At 73.6% G+C, this 12,797-nt stretch overlaps 3 protein-coding genes across 3 annotated transcripts; 2 read left to right on the top strand and 1 right to left on the bottom strand.

Moving 5' to 3' along the window:
* Positions 1 to 337: 337 nt before the first annotated feature.
* Positions 338 to 5,281, top strand: CHLNCDRAFT_143606 (hypothetical protein; the record flags this gene model as incomplete). Its single annotated transcript, XM_005849235.1, has 6 exons — positions 338 to 421; positions 524 to 567; positions 798 to 887; positions 1,214 to 1,332; positions 1,518 to 3,404; positions 3,648 to 5,281. The coding sequence occupies 6 exons, from the start codon at positions 338 to 340 to the stop codon at positions 5,279 to 5,281; spliced, it is 3,858 nt and encodes a 1,285-aa protein (XP_005849297.1).
* Positions 5,282 to 5,775: 494 nt separating this feature from the next.
* On the bottom strand, positions 5,776 to 8,442 carry CHLNCDRAFT_143605 (hypothetical protein; the record flags this gene model as incomplete). Its single annotated transcript, XM_005849027.1, has 6 exons — positions 5,776 to 6,528; positions 6,852 to 6,911; positions 7,122 to 7,211; positions 7,384 to 7,519; positions 7,654 to 8,204; positions 8,419 to 8,442. The coding sequence occupies 6 exons, from the start codon at positions 8,440 to 8,442 to the stop codon at positions 5,776 to 5,778; spliced, it is 1,614 nt and encodes a 537-aa protein (XP_005849089.1).
* A 183-nt stretch (positions 8,443 to 8,625) lies between these two features.
* CHLNCDRAFT_143604 (hypothetical protein) lies at positions 8,626 to 10,183 on the top strand (the record flags this gene model as incomplete). Its single annotated transcript, XM_005849234.1, has 5 exons — positions 8,626 to 8,644; positions 8,942 to 9,078; positions 9,232 to 9,274; positions 9,465 to 9,904; positions 10,106 to 10,183. The coding sequence occupies 5 exons, from the start codon at positions 8,626 to 8,628 to the stop codon at positions 10,181 to 10,183; spliced, it is 717 nt and encodes a 238-aa protein (XP_005849296.1).
* Positions 10,184 to 12,797: the final 2,614 nt, after the last annotated feature.

Below are 12,797 nucleotides of genomic sequence, written 5' to 3'. Positions count from 1 at the left end.
CAAACTCCCGGTAGCATGCATCATGACAGACAGGAGGCGTGGAACCAGTATACTCGCGCCCGCCCTCCCCACCCGCAACTCTTCCAGCGTTCCAGGACCCCTCGGCCCGCCGCAGCGGCTGCCTGAAGGCCGGATGGTGCGCTTGAGCTGGGCAGAAAGCGAAGCGCTGCGAATAACTCACATGCAGCTTCCCCGGTGGATCCGCATGAGCGAACGGGGCATGCCTTCACACCCACGTGGCCCGCGGCATGCGTGATCTGCCCGTGTCTTCTCTCCCCGCCGCATCAGTCCACACCGCGTAGCGCAGCCAGCAAGCCAGTTGGAGCCCCCCCGCGTCATGGAGGGCCAGGAGGGCCCCTTCCTGGAGCCAGAGCATGGCGCGGGCAAGCAGAAGCAGACCCGGCGCAAGAAATCGCGCATGGTGAGCGGGGGAGGCGCGCAGGGCTGCCATCGGGAGTGAGGACCCCTTGGTGTGGCTCGGTTGGCACAGTGGCTGACCGCCGCCTCGCCCAAGCTGCTGCAGGGCCGCCTGCCCAGCGAGATTACGCGGGAGGAGCTGGCGCAGTGGTGAGCCCCAGCAGCCACGCTGCCCACGGAGCCTGCTCTCGCCCTCCTCTCCCTGGGCGCCGGGTTCTGGCTGGGGCGCTGTGCAGAGGGAGTGCGGGGGCGCCCAGCCGGCTGAGTTCCGGCCCCGCCTGCCCAACGCAGAGGGTGGAGGGCCTGCCCAGCGGCGGCTGCTGGGGTGCAGCTTCCTGCCATCCAGCCCGCCCCTCCCTGCCACGCCCTGCGCTCTGCAGGTTCCACCTCCCTGCCGAGGAGGCAGCCCGCGTCATGCGTGTCTCCCTCACCGTCTTGAAGCAAGTGGCACGGCGGCACGGCGTGCTCAGGTGCGCGCCAGCCGTCGCGGCCGCCGCGACGGCTGCCCTCGCCGGCGGCAGCTGCCTCCGGTACTAGCACGCAGCGCCGCGCCGCGCACGTGCCGGCCAAGCAGCGCCAGCACGCCGGCCGCTGCTGGCGGGGCAGAGGGCTGGCGGCAGGCTGCCATGGGGCCGCTCACGGGGCCTCCGGCCCCCAGCCGCCTGGCCAGGATACTCTCTGCCCGCAGAAGCTGGGGTGGAGCGGCTGCCTTGCGCGCCCGGTGGCCGCTCCCCGGCTGGCGGCAATGACGAGCCAGCCTCACACCCACCTTGCCCCATGCTTGGCCCGCCCACAGGTGGCCCTACCGCAAGGTCAAGAGCCTGTCGCGCGCGCTGAGCCAGCCCGCCGGCAGCACGCCGTCCACGCCGCGCGGCAGCCAGCCGGGCGGCACGCCGCTCAGCAGCACGCTGTCAGGTGCGCCGCCGCCGCCGCCGCCGCTGCGGCCGCGGGGCCCGCGGACGCTCCCGCGCGCGGCGCACCACGCCGCCTGGCCACCTGGCCGCAGGCTCCTCGCCGCTGCCTTGCGGGGTGCTGCTGCTGGCGCTGACGCGTGCCCGCTCCCACGCCGCTGCCGCCCGCGCCCCCGCCCCCGCGCGCAGAGCCCGTCGGCATGATGCAGCCTGCGGTGTCGGGGCAGCAGCGCGGCGGCATGAGCCCCAGCCACAGCGCGCTGCTGCTTGACCAGCAGGTGGCGGCGGCGGCGGCGGCCGCCGCGGCGCACCACCTGGCGGGCACCGCCTCTGGCTCTCCTCGCATGCCTCCGCGGCAGCCCTCAGGCCTGAGGCTAGCCATGGAGATGTCGAGCTCCTCTCTGCCGTACTTCCCACCCCTGGGCGCGCAGCAGGCGCAGCAGGCGCAGCAGGCGGCGCAGCAGGCGGCGCAGGCGCCGCCGCTGCCGCCCTCCCTCAGCGCCTCGCACCTGCAGAGCCTGATGCAGCAGGCGCAGGCGTTGGCCATGCCGCCGCACTGGTCGCAGCCGGCGCAGCGGCAGCGGCAGCAGCAGCAGCAGCCGCAGCCGCCATCGCCGCATGCCGACGGCGGCGGCGGCGGCGGCTACCCGGGCCCCTGGCGGCCCGCCCCCACGCCCAGCGGCAACAGCCAGGCGAGCCGGCTGTGGAGCGAGGCGGCGGCGGCGGTGGTGGTGGCTGGTCACCAGCAGCAGCAGCAGCAGCAGCAGCAGCAGCAGGCGCAGGCGTTCCAGCAGCCGCAGGGGCAGCCCGGGCATGCCAGCGTGCCTTCCAGCCCCGCTGTGCCGCGCCTCGTCTCCCTGCACCGCCCCACCGCGCAGCAGTGGCAGCCCTGGCACGCGCTGCCCGCGCAGCAGCAGGCGCCGCTGCCGTCGGCAGCTGCTCCACCGCCGCCGCAGGCGCCGCCGCCGCAGGCGCGCGGCGCGGAGGCCGCGGCCGCGGCGCCGGCGCCGGCCAGCGCCGCCACTGCCGACGGCCACCCGCCGGCAGACAGTGCCAACCTCACCCCCACCTCTGCCGACACGCGCGGCATCGAGGTGCTTCTGTCTGCCATAGACAAGGAGCAGCAGCACGAGCGCCAGCTCAGCCAGCAGCTGACCGACGCCGGCGTGGGCAGCGCGCCCGCGCCCGCCGCCGCCGCCGCCAGCGACCGCGCGGTGGCTGTGTCTGAGGAGGTGGCGGCGCCGCCGCGGCCCTGCGCCGAGGTGGCACAGCACGCGCAGCAGGCACAGGAGGCACAGGCGGCGGCCGCCGCGCCGGCGGGGCCGCAGCAGGAGCCTCAGCAGGGAGAGCCGCAACCTGCGGTCGGCGGCGAGGCGGAGGCCGCAGCAGCAGCAGCAGCTGCCCGCCAGCTCAACCGCATCAGCTCAGATGGCGGCTCCGCAGGCTCCAGCTCAGACCCGCCCCACCCGGCCTCGCGCCAGGCCGACGCGGCCGCCGCGGTGGCCGCCGTGGCGGCGGCGCCGGCGCCCGGGGCCGGCGCCCCGCCCAGCCCCGCCGCCGCAGAGGCCGAGGCGACGACCTCGCGCCCCGCCAGCACCGACGGTCAGCCGGCGGCGGCAGCAGAGCCGCCGCCGCTGCGCCTCGGCTCCGGCGCCTTCCGCCCGCTGGCGCCAGCGCCGCAGCCCGACCCTCCGCCTCGGCCCTCCTCGCCGCCCGCCGCCGGCCCCAGGCCCGCAGCAGCGGCAGCGCCGGAAGGCGGCGCCGACACGTGGCGGGCAGCGGGCGCCGCCGCGGCGGCAGCCCAGCTGCCCGCCAGCCCCACGGCCGCCGCGGCGGCCGCCGCCGGTGACATGTGGGCGGCTGCGGCGGCGGCTGCGGCTGCTGCGGCGGCGGCGGGGGCGGCAGGCGGCCGCCCCGCGGCGCTGCGCCGCCCCTCGCCCTTCACCTCGCGCCGCGCCTCGCCTGGGCCGCCCGCCTCCCCCGCCACCTCCCAGCACGGCAAGGGCCCCTTTGGGCTGGAGCTCTCCCTGCAAGACCTGCTGGCGCAGCAGAAGGCAGAGGCGGCTGCGGCGGGAGGTGAGGAGCGGGTGCTGGGGAGCGGCGCCGCTGTGCTGGGGTTCACTGCTTGCGGGAGGGAGGGCGCGCACCTCGCAGCCCCCACACGCACCCGCCACGAGCTGCCTGCTGGCTGCTGCTTGCTGTTTGCTGTGCTGCTGCGGCTGCTGCGGCACGCTGCGTCGACGGCGCACCTGCCTGTGCCCAGGGTGCCTGCCAGGTGCCGACCCGCCTCCCCTGCTCCCTCCCACCTCCTGCCTGCAGCCGGCGGCGGCGCCGGCGAGCCGCCCACGGCCGGCCTGCCGCGCCGCGCCTCTCTGAGCAAGGAGGGCATGGAGCGGCTGCCCACCTTTGAGTGGGGCGGCGGCAAGTCGCGCTCCCCAAGCCCGCGCCTCGCCTCGCCGCCAGACTTCACGTTTGGTCCCGCGCCGGGCGGCGGCGGCGGCGGCGGCGGCGGCGGCGGCGGCGGCGGCGGCGGCGGCGGCGGCGGCGGCGGCGGCGGCGGCGGCTTCGGCGGCGGCGGCGCATTGGCGAGGGAGGCCGCGCCCGCTGAGCTGGCGGGAGCCTCCCCCGGGGCGCTGTCGGTGCGGCTGGCCACGGCGGTGGGCGCCAAGCGCCCGGCGGCGGCGGCCAGCTGGGAGGCGGTGGCGGGCGCGGGCGGCGGCGCCGCCACCGGCGGCTCGCCCACCAAGCGCGCGCACCTGGCGGCGGGCGCGGCGGCGGCGGATGCGGAGGCGGCCCTTCAGCCGCAGCGCTCCCGCCAGCTGTCCTGCCAGCTGTCGGGCTCGCTGCCGTCTGGCCAGCTGTCTGGCCAGCTGTCGTCTCAGCAGCAGAGCGCCGACACGCCGCGCCACCGCCAGAGCGGCGCCAACCTGGGCCTAGGCAGCCTGGGCCTGGGCAGCGGCAGCCTGGGCCTTGCCAGCGGCAGCCTGGGCCCGCTGGGCAGCGGCAGCCTGGGCCTGGGCAGCGGCAGCCTGGGGCCGCTGGGCAGCGGCGGCCAGCTTGGCGGCGCCTCGGACGGCGGCAGCGGCGAGCTCAGCCTGCCCGCCATCATGGCGCTGCTGCGGGGGGCGGCCGGGGTGCAGCCGCTGCAGGACCAGGCGTGGGAGTCGGAGCGGCAGCAGCTGCTGGCGCTGGTGCTGGCCGGCGGCGGCGGCGGCGGCGGCCTCGAGGCGCTGCTCCGCTCGGCCTCCTGGGAGCGCCAGCAGCAGGCGGCGGCGGCGCAGACGTCGCTGCTGGGCGCCGCCGCCTCGCTGCCTCCCTCCCTGTTCGGGCAGCTGCTCGGCAGCCGCCCCTCGCCGCGGGGCTCCCAGGGCGGTAGCGCCTTCAACGCCTTCCACCCATCCCACTCTGCGCCGGCGGCCATCTTTGCGGCGGCCGGCCAGCAGGGGCAGGCGCCGCGCGGCGCTGGGCAGCAGCAGGGGCCGCCCCCGCAGCTGCAGCAGCTGGCGGTGGCGCAGCAGCAGCAGGCGCAGCAGCAGGCGCAGCAGCAGGCGGCGATGAAGGCTGCTGTACCGGTGATACCGGAGCAGGTGGCCCTGTTCTGCCTGCAGAAGTACGCCAAGAAGCTGGGATACTCGATTGACACGATCGCGCTGCAGCAGGCGCAGCAGGAGGCGGCGGCGCAGCAGGCGGCGGCCCAGCAGGCCCAGCAGGCCCAGCACGCGCTGCTGATGCAGCAGGCCCAGCAGGAGGCCGCCCTCCTGCAGCAGCAGGCGCAGCAGGAGCAGGCGCTGCTGATGCAGCACGCTGCGGCGCAGGAGCAGGCGCTGCGGCTGCAGCAGCACGCGCACGCCAAGCAGCACCAGCACCAGCACCAGCAGCAGGCGCAGGCAGCCCAGCGCCACCAGCACCATCACCAGGCGCCCAACCCGCCGCCGCCGCCTCCCCACGGCTGAGGCGCACCGGCCCATGGCCTCTCCCCGTTTTTGTTTGTCCCGAACTGTCGCCCACGACGCCGCACACCCGAATTTGTTTCTCTCCCCCTTTTCCTCCCCAACCGCGCCCATCACCACGGCCCCCTCTTCCTTCTCAACCTGCCTCTCCTCACCGCCCGCGGCCTGCCTGGCAGTGACGCCACCGCCTGCCCGGCCCCTGCTTACTAACAAAGTCACGCTTCTCTCCAGTACTGCGCCCTATCATTACTGGGATTCCCCTGCCTGGGCGCCCGCTCCTCGCCTGTCACCCCCCTGCTGTACTCCCCTTTCCAGTATATGCGTTTGTACCGGTACGCTTTCCTCTGTAACACGAGAACTGGGAGAGGGGCTAATGCGCTGAGGGAGGAAAAGCTAGCTGGTTGGGGGGCGCACAGAGCGGGAGGCAGAGACATGCGGCAGGGAACAAGCGCAGCTGCACCTGAGCTGCCGGGTCAACCTGCCGCCCTCGCTGCTGCTCACATCTCTATCTCTACTGCCTGCTCCGCCACCGCTGTGGCCAGCCTGGCCTGGATGCTGTGCAGGCGGTGGAGCACCAGTGGGCTGACGGGGCAGCCGTCCCCGCCCGCAGCCGCCTCCTCGGCCGCCGGCAGCGGCAGCAGCAGCGGCGACACCAGCGCCACGCCCGGCACGCGCCGGCTGGGCGGCGCCCCGCGCGCCGACTGGGCGCCTGCCGCCGCGGCTTGCAGGCCTGACAGGCGCAGCGGGGGCAGGGCGCGGGCCCCCGGCTGCGCCTTGCCCAGGCCGGCGGCGGCAGGCTGGCTGGCCGGCGGGCTGTGTCGAGCGGTGATCTCCCCTGCTCCAGCGCTGCCGCGCTGCGGGCTGCTGGCCGCGCTGCTGGCTGCGCTGCTGGGCGCGCTGCCTCCCTCGCTGCCGCCCTCGCTGCCGCCCTCGCTGCTGCTGTCTGCGTCGCTGGAGCGGCCGCCGGTGCCTGTGATGCTGCCGGCAGGCGTGGTATACCCTTCCTCAGAGGCCGATGCGGACAGGGGCACCGTGGCTCCCGGCCTCGTGCCAGTAGGCTGCAGCTGATGCTGCGGCTGGTGCTGCTGCGGCTGGCGCTGCTGAGGCTGCCGCGCCTGCTGCGCTGCCACTGCCGCAGCGGGTGCCGCTCTGTCAGCACCGCCGCCGCTGGCGCCGGCGGCGCCGCCAGCCTCCAGCTCCTGCCCAATGCTTCCTGCCAGCCCCGGCAGCCGCAGCGTGCGCGCAGCGGCCTGCAGGCAGGCAGCGGCGAGAGGGGCGTGTGGCTGTGCAGTTGTGCGCAGGCCCCCGGTGCATGCATGGAAGTGCCTCCGCCCCCCGGCTTGCCGCCGTGTGCTGTCTGGCTCCCGGGACGACCTCTAAGCTGCTTTGCTGCACCCCAATGCACCACTGCATGCCGCCACTCTGCTGGAGGACTGTCCAGGCGGCAGTACGCCCACTGTCCGGCCCGAGGGCAGGTTTCAGCAGGAGCATGTACAGCGCTGCCTACGGTAGAGACCAGGCAGCACACGCTGCTCTCACGCAAGGCAGGCAGGCCCCTGCCCCCGCCTCCCACCTGCATCATCTGGAGCAGCGCGCTCCTGGCGGCGGCGCCGCGAGCCCCAACCTCCGCCTCCTGCAGAGAGGAGGAGGCAGGGGAGCAACCGGTGAGAGGCAGCGGCAGCAGCAGCAGCAGCAGCAAACTGGCAGCGGCAAAGAAGGGTGGGGAGGCAGCAGAGGGGTGGACAATGCTGCGGCAGCCCACAAGTCACGCCATCGGCAGCACAGGCGCATGCCAGCTAGGCTAGGCAGTGGGCAGGCCAAGCGGGTGGACAGGGGAGCCCACCTGCAGGCGGTGCTGCTCCGTGCTGGCCTGCACCGCCGCCGCCGCCAGCTCCAGCTGCTGCAGCTCGCAGCGCCGGGCGTCGGCGGCACGCTGCAGGCAGCGGGGTGCTGGTCAGGTGGGCAGTGAGTGGGGGCGCAGCATGCGCAACACGTGGCAGCATGCCAGCTTTCCCCAGCTGGGCTGGCGATGGCAAGCAGGCCGCCGCGGCCGCCACATGTGATGGCAGGGGCCGCGCCAGCCACCGCCTCGCGCCAGCGCCCACCTGCGCCTGCGTGCACAGCTGCTGCAGGCGTGCCGCATGGTCGGCCAGCACCTCACGCCGCTGCCCCAGCCCCGCCGCCGCCTCCAGCGCCGCGAGCAGCTCCTGCTGCTGCTCCACCACGCCCGCCTCCAGCCGGCTGCAGGTAGGCAGATGGAGGGAGGGAGAGGCGGCGAGGATAGCAGGTGAGGGCATGCAGCAGTGGGAGTTGTAAGAGGTGGGTGCTCACGTTGGGTCGCACAGAAAAGGGGCTCAGGCTGAGGCCCGCATCACCTGATCTGCTGCTGCAGCTGCCGCTGCTCGTGGCTGGCCCGCGCCTGCTGCTGCACCAGGCCCAGCCTCTCCTCCTGCAGGTCCGCCAGCTGCCTCGCCTCCTGCTGCTGCACCTGCACGCCGCCGCCGTCGCCGCGCGCCGCGGGGCTGCCGCCGGGCGCCGCAGCCGGCAGCGGGCGTGGCGGCGAGGGCGCCAGGTTGGAGGGCCGTCGCGTGGCGGCCGCTGCTGGGAGCACCGGTGGCCCTGGCAGGCCGCTGCGCCGGGCCGTCACGTCGCGGTAGGTGGAGGAACCAGAGGCTGGGGCCGGCTCGCGATGCCGCACGCTGCGGCTGCCGTCGTTTTCGGCCGGCGGCAGGCGCAGCCCGGGCGGCGGCGGCAGGCCGCGGGCGGTGCCTGGGGTCAGCGGGCTCGGGCCCCCGCGGGAAGTGGCGGCAGCAGAAGGGACTCGGCCCGTGGGCAGCTGGCCAAAGCCGCGCGGCGTGGAGGCAGAGGCCAGGGGCGGGCGTCGCAGCCACGCCGCCGAGGCGGACCGCGGAGTGGCCGCCCCCTGCTGCGTGTTAGGGAGCTGGCGGTGCTGCTGCTGCGACTGGGGCCTCCCCCGGGCGCTCGGAGGGGGCTGGGGCAGCCTGCTGGGGGGACAGGGCTCCGACGGACGCTCCTTGTGTTTGAAAGCGGGGTGCCATGAGGCCCCGCTGGCCCCTCTGCTATTCTCTTTGCCCATGCCACCTGCCGGAGAATGCAATCCCGGCCCTCGCGACAGCCACCTGCTGCTCTCTTCGCGACGCCATGCTGCGCAAACAGCACAGCAGGGCGCGCCGACCCAACTCCCCCTCGGCATACCTCGCCGATCATTCACGTATCAAGTAGATCGCCTCAGGCATTGGAGAGGGCCTGGTCGGTCCTGGTGACCCCCCCCGATCCACCATCCGCCCATACTCGTCCCAGCACTGCCAGCAGCAGCACCAAGCAGCATGGCAGCAGCAGCAACGGGTTGTCGTCCTGCGCCCAGCCGCCTGGCGCATGTGCAGCTCCGCAGGAGTGCCCTGCGCCTGCCTGGCAGCCGCAGGACAGTCTGCAGGCCGTGCAGGGCTAGCGGGGGAGACTCGGAGGCGGGTGAGTGGCTGCGCCGCTGGTGTGGGTGTGCCTCCCACCCACCGGCGCCGCTGGTGGCGGCACGCCACTTGCCGCTGCTCCAACCTCCTCCCTCGCCCTGCATCCGGCTCCCCTGCTGCTCCGTTACCCCCGCTGTGTCCCCCCACTCATCCTGCCGCATTCCCGGTGCCGCAGGCGTGCCCCCGGCCCTCACGCTGAGCGAGGCTTACGCTACGCTAGGCCTGGGCGAGGGGTCGGCCTATGACGAGGTACTGGCAGCCAAGAACGTGCTGCTGGAGCGGCATGCCGACGACCTGGAGCGCCGCTACCAGGTGGGGGCAGAGGAGCAGACCTGCCGCCAGATGGCCAGCCGTCCCGACGCTGCTGGTGTGCCGCATCGGGGGCACGTGCGCAGCCCCCTGGCCGCTGCCCACAGGCCCAGACCTGCACCCTGCTGACCCTCCACCTGCCTGCCCTCTTCCCAGGTGGAGCAAGCGTATGACCTGATCTTCGCTAGCCAGCTGCGGGGTGAGCGCGCGGGAGGGGCGCTGCAGTGCGGAGGGCGGTTGCAGCCGCTGCTCTCTCCCGCTCTTGCTCTTCGTGGGTGTTCCTGCTCCGTGCATGGTGCCTTGCTTTTCTTCTTCACAGTTCGTCCCCGTCCCACCAGCTGCCGGCCCGCTCCGCCTGCACCCCCCTGGCCACCTCTCTGTGCCTGCAGCACGGCTGACGGGCGACCTGCCAGTGGCCAGCAACGTGCGCTTTGCCGACGTGCGGCGCCCCGCTCCGCCGGCGCCGCCCGCGGGCGCCGCCGCGGCCGCCCAGAAGGCGCAGCAGCTGCTGCAGGGCATCCCCGGCGGCGGCGTGGCGGTGCAGGCGCCGCGGCCGCGCACCGCCACCACCGCGGCCGCCGTGTTTGGCGTGCTGGCGGCCTGGACGCTGGCGCAGGGGCTGCTGGAGCCCAGCCCGCAGAGTGCGGCGGCCGACGTGCCGGGGGTGCAGCTGGCACTGGCCACTGCAGCCACTGTGTACCTGCTGAGGGAGGAGAAGCGGATGGGGCTGGGCAAAGCCATCGGGCTGGCGCTCGTGGGCCTGGTGGTGGGCACCTTTGTGGGCGCTGCGGTGCAGTCGTGGCTGCGAGTGGACATCATCCCCCTGGGGGTGAGTGGTGGGGCGGTGCTTGTGGGTGGGCAGCTGGCTGGCAAGGAGCCAGCTGCAGCTGCAGCTGGCGATGCGCTGCGGCCTGGGCCCGCTGCCGGCATGCACCGACGCGTACAGGCATGCGCCGCCAGCCATGCAGCAGTCAGCAGGCCGCCCGCTGCCGCGCGCGCCGCCGACCGCCGCTGCTGCGCTGCGCCGCAGGCCCTGTCCTCCCCCGGCATCCTTGTGGGCGAGTTCTCCATCATCGCCCTCGCCGCCGTCTGCCTCTTCCTGGCCTGACTGATCGACCCACCGCTCAGCAGATGAGCAGGGGAGCTGCGCGGGCACGCCTCCTCACCCAGCACGCACCTGCCTTCAGCACTCCATTACACGTGCGTCCATTTGTGGCGATTTCGTCTCCGTTTGATTGATTTGGTCCTGCCTTTGGCCAGCGCTGCCTGCCTGTGGGCTGCCCTGTGCCGCCGCATGGCGCGCGCGCTGGCTATGGTGCGGGCTGCGTGGAGCGCTCAGAGCCTGGATGCCCCCTTGCCAACAACGTTTCGCCGCTGTGCATCTCCACCCAACGCTCCTTCTTGCCGCCGAAGCTTCCCAGTTGCACGTGGGAAGCAGGTGATTTCATGCCTTGACTGTCCTCGAGCAGATGCCTCCTTCGTGTCTCTCCAACCTTGCCCTGCGCCTGTACACTAGCCTCTTGCCCTGCGGGGCAGGCCCCAGCACCTGGCACAGTCTCTCTCTTTCACTCCGAATGGTGCTGCTGATGATCAGTTATTGAGAACTTGTACCCAGGACGGTGGCGCAGTCTGTAACACCGCTAATGGCTGACGGGGCCAGTAAGGAGCCTATCTAGTGCAGTACCTATGGGATAAATCAGTGCTGCCAGAATGGGTGTGCTGCCGAGGATGAGTAAACAAAGTGCTGCTGAGAACAAGAAACACAAAACGCTTAGCAGCATTGAGTGGTGAGAGCACCGGGCTGCAGCCCTGTGGGCAGCAGGGGCTGCAGGATGGTGTGGGCCCGGCCCCGGCCATTGAGTGCCTGGAAGGTAGCCGCCGCATCCAGCTCGCCACCCACCTCTGGCGCCTGCTGCGCCGCCTGCCGCTTGACTGCCCGCCTGCCCACCAGCAGAACACCGTACTCGCCAGCGGGGATGGCCAGCTGGCTGGGAGGCTTCCGCCGGCCGCTGGGCGGCTGCATGGGCGTGCCTCGGCGACGGCTGCCCTCCTTGCCGCGCGCAGAGCTGCCGCAGGCTGCACCGACCATGCCACCCACTCCAGAGCTCGCAGTCGCCGCCTCCGCAGCCTCACACACCATGGCGGTGCCGCCGTCCCCTGCCTGGCTGCACTCGCTGTACCAGGGGGGCCAGCCGGGCACGCGGTGAGCAAACGCAGAGCAGGGAACTCCGACTGGCTTGGGAAGATGCAGCAGCAGCGCCACCTTGCCGCCATCTTATAAGCAGCAGAGTGCGGCTGCTGCCACCTTACCGGAGCAGCAGCATGATGTCGGCAGTGATGATGTCCCGCGCTGCAGCCTCCCGCTCCGCAGCCCGGCTCCGCGGCAGCATCGCTGAGCTGTCCGCAGCCGCATGGGGCGGCTTGAAGGCGGGCACGAGGCGGGACGAGGCTGCACCTGCCGACACCCTGCCGGCGCCCTTGGCGAGGCTGCCGGCCCGGCTGACGGCCCTGCCGCTGCTGCTGTTCTCTTTGCAGGCAGGAGAGGGGAGCAGCAGGCCCCAGGGCGCCAGCTTGCCTGGACTGAGTGGGGGCCCTGCCTGCGGCAGTGCAGCACCCGCCTGCCGCGGGCTGAGCAGCAGGGCTGGGATGGGCGGCAGCTCCGCCGGCGGCGTCGGCTCCGACCAGCCTGCGGCAGCGGCGGCCAGCGGCGCCAGCCGATCAGCCGCGGGCGGCAGCCGCCCCGTCAGCTGCCATGTCAGCATCTCCATAGCTTCCTCTGCTGAGCTGTCAACCTCCATAGGCTGCCTGCCGCCTACACACTCTGCTGCCTGCGCGGGCGCTAGTGATGCCACCGGCACGTCTGGCTGTGTGGTGCTGGCCAAGTTCACAGCCCGCACCGCTGCTGCACCTGAAGCGGCAGCCGTGCCTGCACCGCTGCTGGCAGGAGCCCGGGGCGGCGTAGCCACAAAGGCTCGGAACGCCGCCCATTCTGAGCACGGCTGCGGCGCTTGCGCCGGCGGGGCCTGAAGCTGCGGCCCAGGCCCTGCTGCTGCTGCCGCTGCTGCTGTCCCTGCCCCAACGGTGGCCGAGCTCTGCCCACTGCCAAACAGCTGCTTGGGCGCCAGCACCGCCTGCGACGGCTCTCCCTCCTCGCTGCTGATGCGGCGCCGGCGCGGCGGCTCCCCGCCTGCTGCTGGCTCGCCCGCCGCTGCCGCGCTGGAGCCGCCAGCTGGCGCCGCCTCTGTGCGGCTCTCCTCACCAAACCGGCTGCGCCCCGCCCGCGCCTTGTCGGGCGTCTTGCGCTTGGAGCGCTTGGTGGGAGGCGGGGAGGGCGGGAGAGGGCCGGCGCTCGGGCTGCCCCCAGGGCTGCTGCTGCTGCTTGCGGCGCTGCTGCCACGGGTACCCTGCTGGGCGCAGCGCTGCTCCCATGCAGCGAAGGCCTCATCCCCCAGCCTGAACATCCTGCACAGCTGCCTGGCCACCCGTGGGCTGCGCACCCGCTTCAGCTGCTGGCCGCTGCTGGCCTGCAGCTCCTGGGACAGCTGCAGGCGGGGCGGGGCAAGGCGCAGGGGCTGGCGGCGAGTAGGTGGCGGTGGCAGGTGATGGCTTGTTGCACAGGAGGCACCATGCGCAGCCATGGCACGTGCCAGCCAAGAAAGCCGCTGAGCATGTGTGCGCACCTCTTTGAGGCGCCGCGCCTCCTGCAGGATGCCGGCAGCACC

Source organism: Chlorella variabilis, assembly GCF_000147415.1.
Source record: "Chlorella variabilis unplaced genomic scaffold CHLNCscaffold_6, whole genome shotgun sequence".
Lineage (NCBI taxonomy): Eukaryota > Viridiplantae > Chlorophyta > Trebouxiophyceae > Chlorellales > Chlorellaceae > Chlorella > Chlorella variabilis.
This window is presented reverse-complemented; position numbering and strand designations above follow the sequence as displayed.